Source organism: Budorcas taxicolor, chromosome 10 (genome assembly GCF_023091745.1).
Source record: "Budorcas taxicolor isolate Tak-1 chromosome 10, Takin1.1, whole genome shotgun sequence".
NCBI lineage: Eukaryota > Metazoa > Chordata > Mammalia > Artiodactyla > Bovidae > Budorcas > Budorcas taxicolor.
The window spans coordinates 99147178-99163514 of record NC_068919.1 but is presented as its reverse complement, the minus strand read 5'-3'; the positions used below and the strand labels follow the sequence as shown (position 1 = coordinate 99163514).

The 16337-nt window shown below is 55.7% G+C and overlaps 1 protein-coding gene across 6 annotated transcripts in view; it reads left to right on the top strand.

Moving 5' to 3' along the window:
* FOXN3 (forkhead box N3) overlaps nt 1-16337 on the top strand; it is a 450721-nt gene that overhangs the window by 184596 nt on the left and 249788 nt on the right. For 5 of the 6 annotated variants that reach the window (XM_052646565.1, XM_052646570.1, XM_052646567.1 and 2 more), the window contains one exon: nt 12568-13124. In XM_052646565.1, the coding sequence (XP_052502525.1) occupies nt 12582-13124 (543 nt within the window). In that variant the 5' untranslated portion in view covers nt 12568-12581. Of the gene's footprint in view, nt 1-8325; nt 8419-12567; nt 13125-16337 lie in introns of those variants that run through there. The other variant, XM_052646569.1, reaches the window with a different exon arrangement.

The following is a 16337-nucleotide window of genomic DNA, read 5'->3' as shown; positions in this document are numbered from 1 at the left end:
CCCCAGCCAGACAACAGACCCCATTACGCAGGGTATAATATTTGTTATACTTAGCAATTCTCTTATTTGCTGGGAGCACCAGCCTTTTCAGAAAGGGATCATTTTGTCCCTTCTGATTGAAAAGATCACAAAATGCTTCAATTTGGTCAAAAGCTTTGCCAACACATCTATTTTCCCCCAAACTCTTACATTATGAAATGTTTGCAAATGGTTTCACACATACAGTGTATAAGAATGTGAAAGTGATTCAGAAAAAGGAAGGCTTTGCTTAAAATGACTGGAAAATGCAGAGAGAAGGGCACAAGGGGAACAGGGGCGAGTGTGGCCCGTGTAATTTGACAGCATACCTCTAATACCTCTAGTCTCCTTTTTGGCAGCTTCCAAGTTTCCGTAACTTTAAACAACGTCCCAACAAAATTCTGCAGAAAACGCTGTTGCATATTTCAGCGCCCTCACTCAATACATATTGACTGAGTGTCTTCTGTGTGTCAGACGCTGAGCAAGGGCTTGAGTACGTCGCTGAATAAAATAGGCACGAATCTGGCTGCCATGGTGCTTATTGTCTCATGGGGGTTCGCAGGCTGGTGGGGAAGTTTCCTGTCTTGCTCGGGTGTCTTCTTAGGATAAATTCCTAGAGGATGGAAACTGAGTCAGTGGCCATGCTCACTTTCATTTTAATTCAGCTCATCAGATGTTCCTCTTAAACAGTTATACCAAATCATGTTCCTCTGACACCCCCACTGGCATTGGTATGCTTATTCTTTTTAAGTCTGTGCCAATCTGATAGATGAAATGAGCTCTCACAATTGCTTGAATTGGCATTCCTGTGATTTCCTTTTTCTTTTTTTTAACTGAAGTTGTGTATCTTTGCATGGGTATATTTCCATTTATGTTTCTCCTCTTGTGAATTTGTCCCTTTTCTCATCAGGGTGATAATTTTCTCATTGAGCTGTAAGAGTTATAGATTTAAAATATTAACCTTTTTTCCTATATGACAAATGGCTGGTTTTTTAAAAAATCTTTTTGTCTTTGAACTTGATTCATGACCTCTGGTCCTACATAACAAGTTTGAATTGTTTTGTACTCAAATGTGTCAGTATTTTGCTTTTAATCTATTTACTTAACAAAACTAGCTCTAGGTGCCGGGCACTCACCCTCGTATGTATTTTATGAACACCCACTCATTTGATCTTCGTCACAACCCTACGAAGTGGGTCTTGTGTGTGTCCTCCATCCCCCCCGCCCCTCCCCCTCCCCCCACACTATTTTAAGATGAGGAAACCAGGTGGAGAAAAAGAAGTTCCGCACCTTGATTAAGGTTACCCGGCTAGTATGTGGCGAAGTGAGAAGACAAACGTCGTCCCAGGCCACTAAGCCACATCAGCTGTAGTCCGGTATTAGGCTCTGTTCGTGTTTGAGGTCACTTCAAAAATGCTCACTGAATCTCCCCCATCTTTTTTTTCCCCCAATATTTATTGATTTGACTGCACAGGGTCTTAGCTGTGGCACGGGGACTCTCAACTGAGGCATGTGGGATCTAGTTCCCGGACCAGGGATCGAACTTGTGGCCCCTGCGTTGGGAGTGTGGAGTGTTAGCACTGGACCAGCAGGAGCATGCCTGGGCTTCCCCATCCTTGAGGGCAAGCAGCACGTCGTTTACTTCCCCTAGTGCCCTCCATACAGTGCAGGGCACAGTGTAGCCAGATGCTTATGAATAAATACTTTCTGACTGGATGAGTTGACGACATCTGGATTCTGGATCATCAGAGCACACTTTTGTTCGTGCTCGAAGAGGAGCTGACAGGTTCGGTATTTTCCCTGTTGCCCCTCGCAGGTGACACGGTGCGCTCCGCTCTGGCGCCTGCGCTAGTGGAATGTCCCTGTCTGAGGTCAGCGGTACTTCCCCTCACTCCACAGCCTCCCGTCCCTCCTCAGATAAGCCTCCTGACTCTCTTCCCTGCTGGAGAAAATCTAATGAGCCTTTTTCTAGGCTCCACTCTTCAGCATCTGTCATATAAATGCCAAGAACGCACAAGAGGAAAACCCCAAGAGGGGATGACCGGGAAGCCCAGAGAATGCTCGATCAAGCCTTCAGCAGTCACCCAAAGATGGAAAGTCTTCCAGCTGTGGTCCTGGGTATCTCTTCCTTCTGCACAGGAGGGAAGGAAGTGAGGAACTGGTTCACTATTGTGGATGGCATCCTCACATGTTAACTCAAGAGACTTAGTCAACCCATGATTAAGGAGCTATCTTTGACCATAATCTCTCCATCTCCTATCATATTCAGTCATTTGATGGATTCACTTGGTTCTTCCTGTGAAGCCTCTCCTACATTCATATTTTTCCAGACTCCCTGACTGTTCTCTAATTTAGTGGTTCCCAAAGTGTGGTCCGTGGACCAGCAGCAGCACCTGGGAGCTTGTGAGAGATGTGAATTCTCAGGCCCCAGCTCAGATATACTGAATCTGAAACTCTGGGGCTGCGGGCCAACATGCTGAGTTTCAGTTCAGTTCAGTCGCTCAGTCGTGTCCAACTCTTTGCGACCCCATGAATCGCAGCACGCCAGGCCTCCCTGTCCATCACCAACTCCCGGAGTTCACTCAAACTCACGTCCATCGAGTCAGTGATGCCATCCAACCATCTCATCCTCTGTCATCCCCTTCTCCTCTTGCCCCCAGTCCCTCCAAACATCAGAGTCTTTTCCAGTGAGTCAACTCTTCGTGTGAGGTGGCCAAAGTATTGGAGTTTCAGCTGTAGCATCATTCCTTCCAAAGGAATCCCAGGGCTGATCTCCTTCAGAATGGACTGGTTGGATCTCCTTGCAGTACAAGGGACTCTCAAGTCTTCTCCAACACCACAGTTCAAAAGCATCAATTGTTCGGCGCTCAGCCTTCTTCACAGTCCAACTCTCACATCCATACGTGACCACTGGAAAAACCACATCCTTGACTAGAGGGACCTTTGTTGGCAAAGTAATGTCTCTGCTTTTGAATATGCTATCTAGGTTGGTCATATCTTTCCTTCGAAGGAGTAAGCGTCTTTTAAGTTCATGGCTGCAGTCACCATCTGCAGTGATTTTCATTAGAACATTATAAATGTGTTAGGTGCTTATTGTAGAAAAAGTGGAACATACAGACAAGTAGGAAAGAGGAAGCCCAAAACAAAAATTACCCCGTAACTCTTAACACCAAGAGGAAACTACTGTTTTAATATTTTAACTTTTTTTATTAAGAAACATTAAAAAAGATAACCTTTGTTTTGTTCAGTATGGATTGTGCTCGGTCACATCAGTCGTGTCCAACTCTGTGTGACCCTGTGGACTGTAGCCCGCCAAGCGCCCCTGACCATAGGACTCTATAGGCAGGAGTACTGGCGTGGGTGGCTATGCCCTCTTCCAAGGGATCTTCCTGACCCAGGGATTGAACCTGAATCTCTTCTCTGACATCTCCTGCTTTGCCAGGTAGGTTCTTTACCACTAGCACCACCTGGGAAGCCTTTTGTATGGATTACTGTGGACTTCCCTGCAGCTCAGATGGGAAAGAATCTGCCTGCAGTGTGCAAAACGTGGATGCGATCCCTGGGTTGGGAAGATCCCCTGGAGAAGGGAATGGCAGCCCACTCCAGAATTCTTGCCTGGAGAATCCCATGGACAGAGGAGCCTGGCGGGCCACAGTCCTCGGGATCACAGAGAGTCGGACACGCTGAGCCGGTAACAGGACTGCTACGTGCTTTTGGTCTTCCATTTCTTCCTTTCCGTTCCCCAGTCTTATCTTGGATCCATGATCCTATTCTTCCGTTTTAAAATCGAAGGATCTTTGACCTGTAACACGCGTGGGCCTAAGGCGTGCAGCATACTCGTTTGGTCCGTCTATACTGAAGCATGATCGCCATTATCCTTAGCTAACCCCTCTACTGTGTCACATAATGAGCATTTCTTCCAGTGTTGGGAATAATTAAGATCTAGTCACTTAGCGGGTCTCATGCTTATAAATACAGTTCTGTCGTCTGTAATCCCCGTGCCCTGTATGAGGGCTCTAGGACTTATTCACCTACTGGAGGCAAGCTGTTCTTCTTTTTAATGCATATTCCTGACAGAGCAACTTCTGGATTCAGAGATACTCAGTGAGTTCTTGCCCTCTGATTCCTGCGCATAAATGGCTCACCTTCGCATTCAAGGAGTTTTGTGATGGGATGTTTCCATGCTTATCCGCTAATAGGCCTGTTCTGTAAGGGACAGAGGCCTTGTATCCCTGGCACTTAACTATGCCACACACTCGGTGGGCACTCAGTGTGTTTGTTCAGGGAATGAATGGATATTCTGATACCGTCGTGTCACCGGTGAGGAATGTACGTGTGCCATTCATTTGTCCTGGCTTTAAAAGCAGTTTGTGCTGGGGTGCTTTCTCAAAATGCACACAGCTGTGTCTGGCCCAGGAGGTTTCCGACCCACCGGTGTGGCTCCCCAGGCATTCCTACCTGAGAAGCTCAGGTCTGGAAGGTCCCTTCCCCATTTCTACGAGTCAAACAGGGGCCCGTGTTTATTAGACAGTCTCCTTCCACAGCCGTCTCCCCTCTCTTCCTGCGTCCTCTCATCCAGGTGGTTCCACCAAACCTTCTGCCTCCGCTGTTAGGAAGGGATGGGGCGAAGGGCAGAGTGACCCGAATCAGCCCAAGCCAGTGTGATTCTTCCCCTGGGAACCTGAACGGTGTGGTGGGAGGCGGACGTGGTCGAAGGCAGTGGGTGCTGGCTCTCAGGTCCCCTGCCCTTGGTGCTGCTGGCAGCCGTGTGTGATCCTCAGTGAGCAGAAGAGGCTGGCCTTCAGGGAGGAGAGGGGAACGGACACACAGAGCGAAGCAGGGAAGACAGCGAGGTCTCAGAGGGAAGGAGCCGGAGGGAACCGTCCGAGGGCGCTCCGCTTTCCCTCGGCCAGCTTTGCGGCTCGAGCTGACTCAGCCTCCCACTCGGGTACCCTTTTCCCTGGTCAGTTTGAAGGATCCTGTTGAGAAGACCCTCTTTGCAGACCTGCCTCGGATTCCTCCTCGTGCTTGACTGTCCCTCAGGGGACATTCCCTGGGGGATTCCCAGCTGGCAATAGTGGTAGAGAGCCCACCTGCCGGTGCAAGAGACGGGAGACTCGGGGTTGAGCCCTGGGGCGGGAAGATTCCCCCGAGGCAGACATGGCCGCCCACTCCAGGACTCCGGCCTGGAGAATCCCGTGTCGGAGGGGCCTGGCGGGCTGCAGCCCATGGATATGACATATGACTGAGTGCTGCAGCGTGCTCGCGGGCCTTCTCATAAGCAGCCCTCTCCCACTGCATTTATTCCGATGTTCCAGCCTCAGGCGGGATCCCGGGGCTTTACATAAGTAATCAGGTTGGCTGAATAACCCGGGATGGGGGAGGGACCTCACGGGTCCAGGGCAGAGGACCTTGCTGGAGAAGAAGGTGCAGAACACCAAGGGTGGTGGTGGGGGGTCGTTCGTCTCCGCAGAGGAGGAACCTGGGGTCCCATGAGGACTAGGGGGTCCCACCAGGACTGGGGCCTGCCTGGGCTGGCAGCCCACCCTCCTACTCCCAGACCCTAATGCTCTCAGCCCAGGTGGGGCTGTGGGAAGGTCTCATCGTCCCCAGTCTGGGACCAGGTGGTGCCCAAAGTGAGTTCTAGAGCGCACATAGGATTCTGTTTGTAAAACAGTGCTTTAAACAGTTCCACCCATTTCTCTGAGACTTTTCAGGCTCTAAGGCTCAAGGGTGTTTCCCGAAAGCTCACGAAGGGAACGAGAATGAGGTTGTTTCTGAGCAAATCTGGCTCCTGACCTTTGTCCTGGAGCAGGTCCTAGAGCCAGGAGGTCTCTGGAGTGACAAGATGGGCAGACCCCTTTCAGCCTCCCACCGGTTTTCAGCAAACATCTGGGTGCCCCCTTCAGACAGACGGGCCACCTGGCGCACCCACCCCTCCCTCTGCAGGCATCACACCTTCTCATGCCTCTCACCAGCAACGGGAGAGATGAGGAAACAAGTTGGAGAATGGAAGCAACGAGAAGCCATGGAAAGGAAAGAGGCGAGCTCGGGGAAGGCAGCTTCCCTCCCTGGCTCCGCCCGCCACTCAGGGCTGCTCCTGGCCCAGAGCTCGCTCGCCTCTAAGTTTTGGTTCTCGTCGGGTGGCTGGTTCAGACAAGGCCCTTACGCAATAGCCACGTGCTCGCGGCCCTTCCTTCTGAGCGCTGAGCAGGAAGGGAGGGCTCGGGCTGGGAACGCCTGCCGCCCCTGCTTCCCGCAGAGAGGTCTGGCTCCCCTGCGAGTGCGGTGGGGACTGGGTGGCGGGGACGGGTGCGGAAGGGGGGCACCCAGGACGGCCATTTCTTCCTCTCCAAGCCAGCACGGAAGTCGGTGATGGACAGGGAGGCCTGGCGGGCTGCCGTCCATGGGGTTGCAGAGTCGGGCACGACTCAGTGACCGGACTGAGCTGGAGCCAGCCCGGGTCTGGACCAGGGTCTCTTGGTTCCTCTGAGGAGGGATTCACCAGCCCCGATTGACAGGCGGATGGAGGTTCGCGGACAAGACTGAGCTCCTGTCCTGTTTGTGCCACCACCTCTGACCTTTAGAATCTCGCGCTCAGGACTTGGGATACACCTAGTTCGCCCCTCTTGCCACATGCCTTTTGCTTAGTGACTCGGGGTAGACAGAGTGCTCGGTAATTAAAGAGGTGGGGCCGGGTGACCTCCCCTGCCCCGGGCCAGGGCTGAACCACCTCCCAGGTGGGTGGGATTTCCCTTCCCACGGCTAAGCAGTAAGGTCTGCTGGTGAGTGTCCTGCTGAAAACTTACCACCCACCATCTTGTAGCTGAGAAGGGGAATGACTCCTCAGATGGATCGGAGTTCCCTTAATCTTTGGAAATTAAAACGTTTCAGAAACCCGTGGGATTTTTCGCCCCCTTTGGCTAAGTTACAAGGTACTGCAAGCTGGAGGGCCTTCTCACTGGTTTTTCTGCAGCTTTCCAAGCGCTCAAAAGGGCCTGGCCTTTGGTTCAGGTAGCGGGGGAGAGGTGGCCGCAGCGACTGGTGTTTCCTTCTGTAGAGGAATCTACTGACTTGGTTTCAGGGGGTGGGAGGGGGCGGTGGGAGCCGGGGTGCAGCCCTATTTTTATTTATGTCGCCACTAGGGTGACCTGTGGGACTCCCCTTTCTGTCCCTCCAAAGGCTGCCTGGTGCGGCTGCAGCAGGCGGGTGGCCCACCTTCGGAGGCGCCTGAAGACTCGGAGTGGCGGCCCTGCGATTTGTCGGTGTGGCTCGAGCGCTCTAAGCGTGGAGGACCGGAGCCTTGTTTTCGCTGGAGGCTCAGAAGGCGGCCAGGGAGTTGGGCACAACGCGCCGGAGGCCCCAAGGTTTGGCCCTCAGGATGGGCCTCCGGCTCTGTAACCTGGAATGGCCACCCTCCCTCCCCGGGCAGCCGGACGCCGGCGGGCAGCCCCCAGGGGCAGCCCCCTGGGCGGGAGGCGGCATTGCCTTTGTGCCCTTCCTCCCCGGGGGCACGGGGCGGCCGCTGGAGGAGGGCCGGGGCGGCCCCGGGAGTCCCGCCAGGGCGCCGGAGTTGGGGAGCAGTGGAATCTCGTCTCCCCCTCGCAAGCCTCGCCCGCATCGTAATTCTTTTTATTTTTACTTTCGAGCCATGTAAGGCGCGCGGATGGGGTAGGAGCGTTCCGGCGACACGTTGCCAGAGGCTCAGCGCCCGGCCGCCCGCGTGGCCAGAGCGCAGGGAAGGGACAGGCCGCGCGCCCCGCCAGCCCCGCCGCCCACGGTCGCGGCTGCTCGGGGTCGCAGAGCCCGCCGCGCCCGCCGCCTCCAGCCCGCGGGCCCGCGGGCAGCCCGTGCGCGCGGCCCGGGCTCCGTGCGCGCCGGGGCAGCGCCGAGGCCGTGGGGGCCCGGCCGGCTGTGCGCCCGGGGCGCGGGCAGGGGCCGCCCCGGCGGGCCCGCGCCCGGCGCCTCCGGCCGCTGGCGGCCCGGCCCACGTTTTCCGTCTCTCCCGCTCCCTCCGCCCCTGCGCGCCGCCCTCCCCTCCGCTCCCCCCGCCTCCCGCCTGGTCATGTGTCGCCTTTTTTTGTTTGCAGTGGAAACAATTTCTCGCCGCGGCGGAGGCGAGCGGGAGGCGGGACGGGGCGGGGAGAGCGGCGGGCCGGCGGGAGGACGCGCGGCGCGCCCGGCGGAGGCCGCAGGTCCCATGCCGCGCCGCGACCCCCGCGCCCCTGCCGCCCGCGCCCGCGGCCGCCCCCCGCCGCCCGCCGCCCCGCGCTCGCAGCGCCGCGCCCGCGCGCCCTCGGCCGGGCTCCCGAGCCATGCCCGCCGCGCGCCCGCCAAAGTTTGTGGGCTCCCGCTGAAGGGCCGCGGCGCCCCCGCGCCCCCGCGCCCCGCTCCGGCCAGGTGAGTCCGCGCCCGCGCGGGGTCGGTCGGCTCGGGGCGCGCGCGCGCGCTCCGCTCCGGGGGACCGTCCCGGAGGCGGCCGACCCGGGGGCTGCGCAGTCCCCGGGGGCGAGGGCCGCGGGGTTGGGGGGGCCCGGCCCGGCGGGGGACACGGGAGCCCCGGAGCCCCGGGGAAGTTGCCCGGTGCGAAGAGGCTCCTGGCCCCGACGTGCGGGCTGTTTTCCCCGGTGCCCCGACTTCCCCAAAAAAGGGCCGGACTTGGGGGTATCGGCGGGACCCCCGACCCGGGCCGGGGCTGGGGGTGCTGATCAAGGGGAGACCCCAGAAGAGAGACGGGCTCCTAACAAAGATTCCCCCCACCCCCACCCCCAGACTGTGCAAGCTTGGCACCGGCAGAGTCTCCCGAGGCCCGAGTCCTGGTCACCCCGGCCCCTCCCTGAAGCCCCCCTTGGGCCCCGGAGGAGCTGGGGGGCGGCAGGCTTCCCCCGATGTGTTTCTCGGGCCCGGGGCGGCCGATAAAAGGCTGGTGCCGTCTGACCGGCAGTGAAGGCATGCGGGCTCCGGAGGGCCGGGCCGGCGGGGCGAGGAGCGGTTTCCCCGTCGCCCGGCAACGCCGCTGATGGACGCGGGCCGCCGCCAATCGCCGCGCCCGCAGGTCCCCTGGAAATGTTTTTGACATGGACCGTCGGCGAGGGAGCAAAGCGCGTGTGCGCGTGCGCGGAGGGGGTACCGCCCCCCCCAACACCCCAAACTCGCCACTGCCCTGCTCCGTTTGGGGGGGGCGGGGGTGAATTCTCAACTTTTTAAAGTTCGCATTGACCATCTGTTCGGAGCTGGGCCACTCATGCCTTTGTCAGTTATTTGCAGCCCTCTGGCAGTGGGCAAGGAATGAGCTTTTCTGCTGCATTTTCTCCATGAAAAAAAGGAAAAAAAAAAAAAAAAAGGATAACGAAACCCAGCAAGTCACAAACAAGCAGGAAGGTGTGCTTGTGCGGAACGTAGCCAATAGCTAACTGAAAAGTTGTAAGGAGGTCAGTGGTGGACATTTGCGGATCCGGCGAACAGCCTTACTGGCAGCCGATGGAAAATGTTTGCTGAACTGCAGACTCACATGATCTGGATTCTTCCCCGCCCCCCCCCGCTTCTAAAGAATAGTAGGAAAAAAAAGATTTGGCGAATTATGTCGTTAGAGATCATAATGGAGAACTCCTCAGTGTGGTTTCTGGGAACGGTAGCGGTCAGCAGCTCTTGATGCGGTCGCTGTAAAATGTGGATTTACGGTGGTGTACTTAACAGCTGGCCAGCATAGGGGCCACCAGAACACACAGCCTGCGAGCGACCCAGGGGTGCTGAGCCCCTGAACCTTCTCCTCTGGGCAGCGCCGCTTTCCTAAGAAAACCGTATTGCTGGCAGTGTTTGTTTAAAACAAAAGGAAACATGGAGAATAGCATGTTAGTTCGTTTGGGAAGCTACTGACAAGCAAATTAAAAAGAAAGAGAAGCATGTTGTCATAGCAACAGTGCAATTAAATTACTTTACTGTCAGCCATGATATAATTTTCCTGTTTGGTAGCTCAGGAGACGTAAAACTTTTTTCCTGTGGAGCTAAAGTTGACTTCAGCGGCTGGGTCATTTTGTTTTTTTCTCTTCTGTACTCGACTGTGTGGATATTCCTTGTTATCAGAAAATTAGTTTATTTGATGAGGGGAGTCCTGTGAAAACTTTGAGAGGACAAGCCTAGCCTTGATTTGTTTACAAAGACTGTAAAAGCAGTATCAAGCTGGTCTCTGTCTTACCTCCAAATTGAAAACACTAGATGATTCTTTAATAGGTATCCTGTACTACTCAGAGTAGCCTCCCTATTTGATGAAAAACATTCCCTGTGGATGTACCCGAGGTATCTGAACTACCTGCTTCCATGGGACTTTGGTGCCTGTGAAAACTTTTTCTCTTCTAACAGTTGGACGTTTCAGGGCAGCTCCAGAGAGCCCCCCGGCCCCCGCCCAGGCCTTCTGTCTGCAGGCTGTCCATCCACCTTGGCCTCCCCTCAGCCTGCGTCTCCCAGGGGTAGGGGGGTGTGGGGTGGGGGTTGTGGGGTGGGGGTGGCGCCACCAGCTCTCAGGCGCCTTTGGGTCTCCAGTGCCCCAGTGCCCCGCATATGCTTCCTAGAGCTCCCCCAGCTGAAGTGGCAGTTGTTTTAGGCGTGGTGGCAGTGAGCTTTCGGAGCCGCGGAATGGTCCCATCTTTGCTTTCGCTGCGCTTATGTTTCTCTTTTCTTTTTTTCTGAGTAGCCTGCATGGTGTTACTCGGCGGGGGAGGGGCGTGCTTAGTCTCTCAGCCATGGCTGACTCTTTGCGACCCCGTGGCTCCCCTGTCCATGGGGTTCTCCAGGCAGGAATACTGGAGTGGGTTGCCATGCCCTCCTCCAGGGGATTGAACCCAGGTCTCCCGCATTGCAGGTGGATTCTTTAATGTCTGAGCCACCAGGGAAGCCCAGGGCTGGGGTGGACGATAAAACAGCCAGCCTTCTTACACCCAGCACGCTGTGGGAGGGTGGGAGACCTTTCCTTCTCTCCTCTTCTTTCTGCCTCTCGTTCTATCTCGCTCGAGGGATGCACGTGCTTTGTAGCTGCTGGGTCACCCTGTGTGTGGACCTGTCACCCCCATTGTCTTTCCTCCTCAGATATTTTCCCTCCTGTGCTAGGCTGTTGATAAAAATGGGGGAGGAGCAGAATAGAACCCTTAGCAGTTTTTGTTGGATTTGCCTTCTTTCTTGAAGCTCCTGGCTGCTCTCCTGACTTTTTGCACTGATTTTAATTTCAGCTGATGGCTCATCTTCACATTCCTCTTTATTTGCGTGGTGTCTGACAGCGCTCACTTTTTGTTCAGAGTGTAGTGTCCCAACGAAATTAACTGTGCTTCCTCCTCCACTTTGAATCCACAGAATAATTTGGCATCACTCTTAGCTGCTGCTGCTGCTGCTGCTGCTAAGTCGCTTCAGTCGTGTCCGACTCTGTGCGACCCCATAGATGGCAGCCCACTAGGTTCCTCTGTCCCTGGGATTCTCCAGGCAAGAATACTGGAGTGGGTTGCCATCACTCTTTAGACTTGCCAAATGTTATTAAAGTTGTAGATTTAGGTCATGACTTGCGGGGGGAGGGGAATCAAATAAAACGCTATTAAAGTGGTTTTCACCACAGCCAGTTTTAATTCCCAGGCAGTTGTGATGGTCTTCGCACGGAAACAGCTGAACTTAACCTGAAACAGCAGGCCTTAAGCTTTAAGGTGTGTCTTTTTTTGTTTCCTTGAGAAAGGTAAATAGTAAGACCTGTCACCCAAAGTGACCTGGGTTGTGGCCACACTTATTTAGTGGTGTTTATTGTGAGGCTCGAAATAATCGTGTACATTTTCATGTAAAGCAGGTAAACAGAGGCAAGCAGGAAATAACTGATTTTCCTAGGGTCACGGTGCGAGGCTTCATGGATCAGGAAGACGGCCTTGTGGGATCCCCCTCACCCCCCTTTTTTAAAAATTATTGCAGTGTAGTTGATTTACAATGTTGTGTTAGTTTCTGGTGTATAGCGATGTGATTTTATACGTAACATGTATTGGTTTTAACACTCCTTTCCGTTTCGGTTTATCACAGGATATGGCATACTGTTCCCCTGTGCTGTTACACAGGCGGGCCTTGTTTAGTTTTTTGGCCTTGCCGCACAACTTGAGGGGATCTTAGTTCCCCGACCAGGGATGGAACCTGCAGCTTCTGCAGTGGGAGCGCTAAGCAGCTACCGCAGGACAGCCAGGGGGTCCCCAGGACTAACCCTGACCCTGACCCTGACTCCTGACCCTAACCGCTGGGTGTGGTGGCCTCCCAGTCCCCACTCCCGTCCCGTTCTTCTCGCGAGGCAGGAGCCCCTGAAGGGTGCTGCGAACGTCCCGGCTCTTGCCCTTGCGGGCCGTCGGGTCCCCGTGCGTGGGCCCAGCGGCCCCAATCGCCCACCGTGGCTCGGGCGGCTCCTGCTGCTCCTGGCGGGCCGGTGAGGGGGCGTCTCTGAGGGGCAGGGAGCCCACCGAGCCGGCGGGGCGGGAGGCCGCGGCTGCCGCTCTGCCGTCGGATCCCCACTCATCTTCTCTGTGTCCTGTGTTTCAGGAGCCTTCACGTAAATGGGTCCAGTCATGCCTCCCAGCAAGAAGCCGGAAAGCTCAGGAATTAGCGTCTCCAGCGGGCTGAGTCAGCGTTACCGGGGCAGCGGTTTCTCCAAGGCCCTGCAGGAAGACGATGACCTCGACTTCCCCCTGCCCGACACCCGGCTAGAGGAGGGGGCCATGGAGGATGAGGAGCTGACCAACCTGAACTGGCTGCACGAGAGCAAGAACCTGCTCAAGAGCTTCGGGGACTCGGTCCTGCGCAGTGTCAGCCCGGTCCAGGACCCCGACGACGACCCGCCGCCCTCGCCCGCCCACTCCGACGTGCCCTACGACGCCAGGCAGAACCCCAACTGCAAGCCCCCCTACTCCTTCAGCTGCCTCATATTCATGGCCATCGAGGACTCGCCCACCAAGCGCCTGCCCGTCAAGGACATCTACAACTGGATCTTGGAACACTTTCCGTATTTTGCAAATGCACCTACTGGGTGGAAAAACTCAGTGAGACACAATCTGTCCTTGAATAAATGTTTTAAGAAAGTGGACAAAGAGAGGAGTCAGGTAAGCCTCGGGGGCCGGAGCTCAGGTTTTTCTTTTGGAAGTGAAACGTGTCTCGGTGAAGAGAAAATGTTCAGGAACGTGAATTTGTTGTATGGAAGTGGCCGTTGCCTAAACGGAGAGCGCTGTCGAATTGCATGCGTTCAGGCGGTTGTCAAGAACTTCCTTTTCCTGCGTTTGGTGTTTCTGAAGCTGGCTTGAGGGCTTCCACTGGGGAGCAGGGTTACAAAACAGTGGTTTGCAGGCCTGATGGGTTCTTAGTATGGTCATCCTTCAATGTGGGTGGGTCCCTTTGGTTTTCAAGACCACAGAAAAGTCTGTATTCTGAGCGCAGCCATGAGCCATGAGGAGTGTAAATATATCTATGTAGGAAAATTGCCACCAAGGGCTAGAGAAATGTGGCATTTGTATTCTTTCTGAATATTAACTCGGAGAAAGGCCGTTGGTCTAGGATTCTGGAGTAAATAGACAGTGGTAGACATTGTACAGATGACTTGAACATCTTTATATACTGCAGGAACAAAGACCCCAAGTGCCCAGGTGACTCTCTTGAAATTCTGGGCTCTGTAAAGTGTTTGGCAACTTTGAAATTCCCTCTCTGTGTGGAAAGTGGGCTGAGGGTAAGGTTCTCATTCAGGACTGGATAAACTTTTTGCTTTAAAGCCTTTAAGCTCGACCCTTGTGGTTTGCTAAAGGAAGTTCTAATAATTTGCTTTATCTTTCTTGTATGGAATATGATGGGTAGAGTAGAAAGAGGGTGGAAAAATGTTAGAAAAATGGTGACCTAGCTTGAAGTCCTGAAAAGTAACACTTGAGCGTGCTAAGTTGCTTCAGTTGTGACTGACTCACTGTGACCCCATGGACTGTAGCCACCAGGCTCCTCTGACCATGGGATTCTTCAGGCAAGAACCCTGGAGTGGGTTTCCAGGCCCTCCTCCAGGGCATTGTCCAGACCCAGGGATCGAACCTGCATCTCTCGCGTTGGCAGGCGAGTTCTTTACCACTAGCGCCACCTGGGAAGCCCGGAAAGTAACGTGGCCACGACTAAAATAACTTGGCAGAGACCCGTTCTCTCCCGTTTCCCGTGCGGTGCTCCTGGCTCTGCCGTTGCCCCGTGCCGTGCTCCCGGCTCTGCGGTTTCCCCGTGGCGTGCTCCCGGCTCTGGCTTCTGCGTCAGCGCTGCGGCGGTGTACAGCGGCGGCCCGCTGGCCTGTCTGTTTCTACTATTTGCTTATTTGGCTGCACCAGGTCTCAGCTGCAGGGATCCTGAGCGGGGCTCGAACCCAGGCCCGCGGCTGGGGAGCTCGGAGTCTCAGCCACCGGTGAAGTCCCTGCTTTCCGTTCTTTTTGAAGTTCAGGTTCAGGCTCAGGACCACTCTTGTGTGGCTCAGCAGCTGTGCAGGCTTGGGCCTTTCATTCCTTCTGTCTCTGGGAACAGATCTGTGCTTCCAGTAGGATTTTGAGCCTGAGAAGATTCTACTTGCCCGAGTTTGCAGCTGGCCGGACTGAAGCCCTGTTTATCCTTGCTGCCGCTGGGCGTGGTTTGCCGGCAGGTGCTGTTCACCCAGAGTTTGTGCTGAAGACGGGGTGGGGTGGGGTGGGGTGCACGGCCTGAGGAGGGCGTTGCCCAGGAGGAGGAAGGTGTGGACGCCAAGGAGCTTTGCTGCTGACCGGGGAGCAGGTGGCCCCTCGGTCAGCGTGCAGGAGTGACCACGCCTGAGCGCTCCGGCCCTGCCCCCCCAGGTCCGCGTTTCCTGTAACTGTGACCGTCGCGGGTACGGCCCTGCCCCCCCAGGTCCGCGTTTTCCTGTAACTGTGACCGTCGAGGGTACGGCCCTGCCCCCCCAGGTCCGCGTTTTCCTGTAACTGTGACCGTCGCGGGTACTGCTGTTGTCCCCAGGAGTCCGTCACATTCTCCTCCCGTCCTTATCCCAGAAGGGGCATCGGGAGACTGACCTCCGGACTCAACTCTGCAGAGTGTTTTCCCATCATTCCTTGAACTTAGAGAAAACTCGCTGTTTCCCTGTAAAGAACTAAGCCCGTAACCTTAAAAGCTTCCACACAGGTGGGTCCTCTGGGAAGGGAAGGTCTGGAAGAGCAGTTCCACATCTCAGGTGACGCTAGTGGTAAGGAACCTGCCTGCCAGTGCAGGAGACGTAGGAGACTCAGGTGTGATCCCCAGTGGGGAAGACCCCCTGGAGGAAGGCATGGCAACCCCCTCCAGTATTCTCCACGGAGAATCCCACGACAGAGGAGGCTGGCGGGCTACGGTCCTTGGGGTTGGTTGCAAAGAGTCGGACACGACGGAAGTGACTGAGCACGCAGCACGGAGAAGCAGTTGCAGGGTTAGAAGGCGGAGAAGACAGCGGTGTCAGGCCTGCCAGGGTTGCACGTCCCTGCTGCCGCGACGACCGCGGCTCTTAGTTTGGTGTAAAACGATTCTGTGAGTTACCGCACACCTGAGTCCGCGTGTTTGCTCTCACGCCGAGGCACATGAGAGTAATTTAGCAAACGCACACTCTGAAATGTTCAACAAACCCAGCTCCACGGCAAGTGGAGATGCTCAGGAGTTGTCATTCATCAGCCTGGGGCGTGACAAGTGGGTGTCCGACAGCTCCCCCCAGCACCCTACTTGCCATCCCCACGCTGCTCTGGGAGTCCGGTTCGCCCAGGGTCTGTCGTGGCACACGCCACGCTTGTTGAAAGGGAATGGTTTCGGGGGCTTGGAGGCGGTTAAGCCTGTGAAATGCAGAGTCCTGGCTCCCTGGCCGTTCGGACCTGTACTGAAGTGCTTCTGATGAGATGCCAGTTGGTTCTGTGATTGGGAGTTTGTTCCTGGAATTGCTGATGCTGCGAGAACAGAGTAGGGGTGCGAGCTCCCCACTTCTCTGCGCTTCCCTCTGGTTCCCCGGGGGCCAGCTGGAGGTTGCCTGGTGAGGGGCAGGCTCCTGGACACCCTCAGGCACCGGTCCCAGCCCATTCGCTTGGGGCACTCTGCCGTACCAGTGAGTCAGGGAAAGGCGTGTGCCCACGCTCTGCCCGGGGAAAGCCCGTCGGCCTCGCAGGTAAGCTTGTTTTCCCCAGGGGATTTTCCTTGGCTGTAGCTCCGGCGCTGAAGTTCCACTGCAGCTCAGGGGTTACGCGCTTGCCTGAATGCTGGTGAGAGGGCTGGCGGGGCTGGCGGGGGGTGGTGGTGATGGAAGCCTTGCGTTTGTG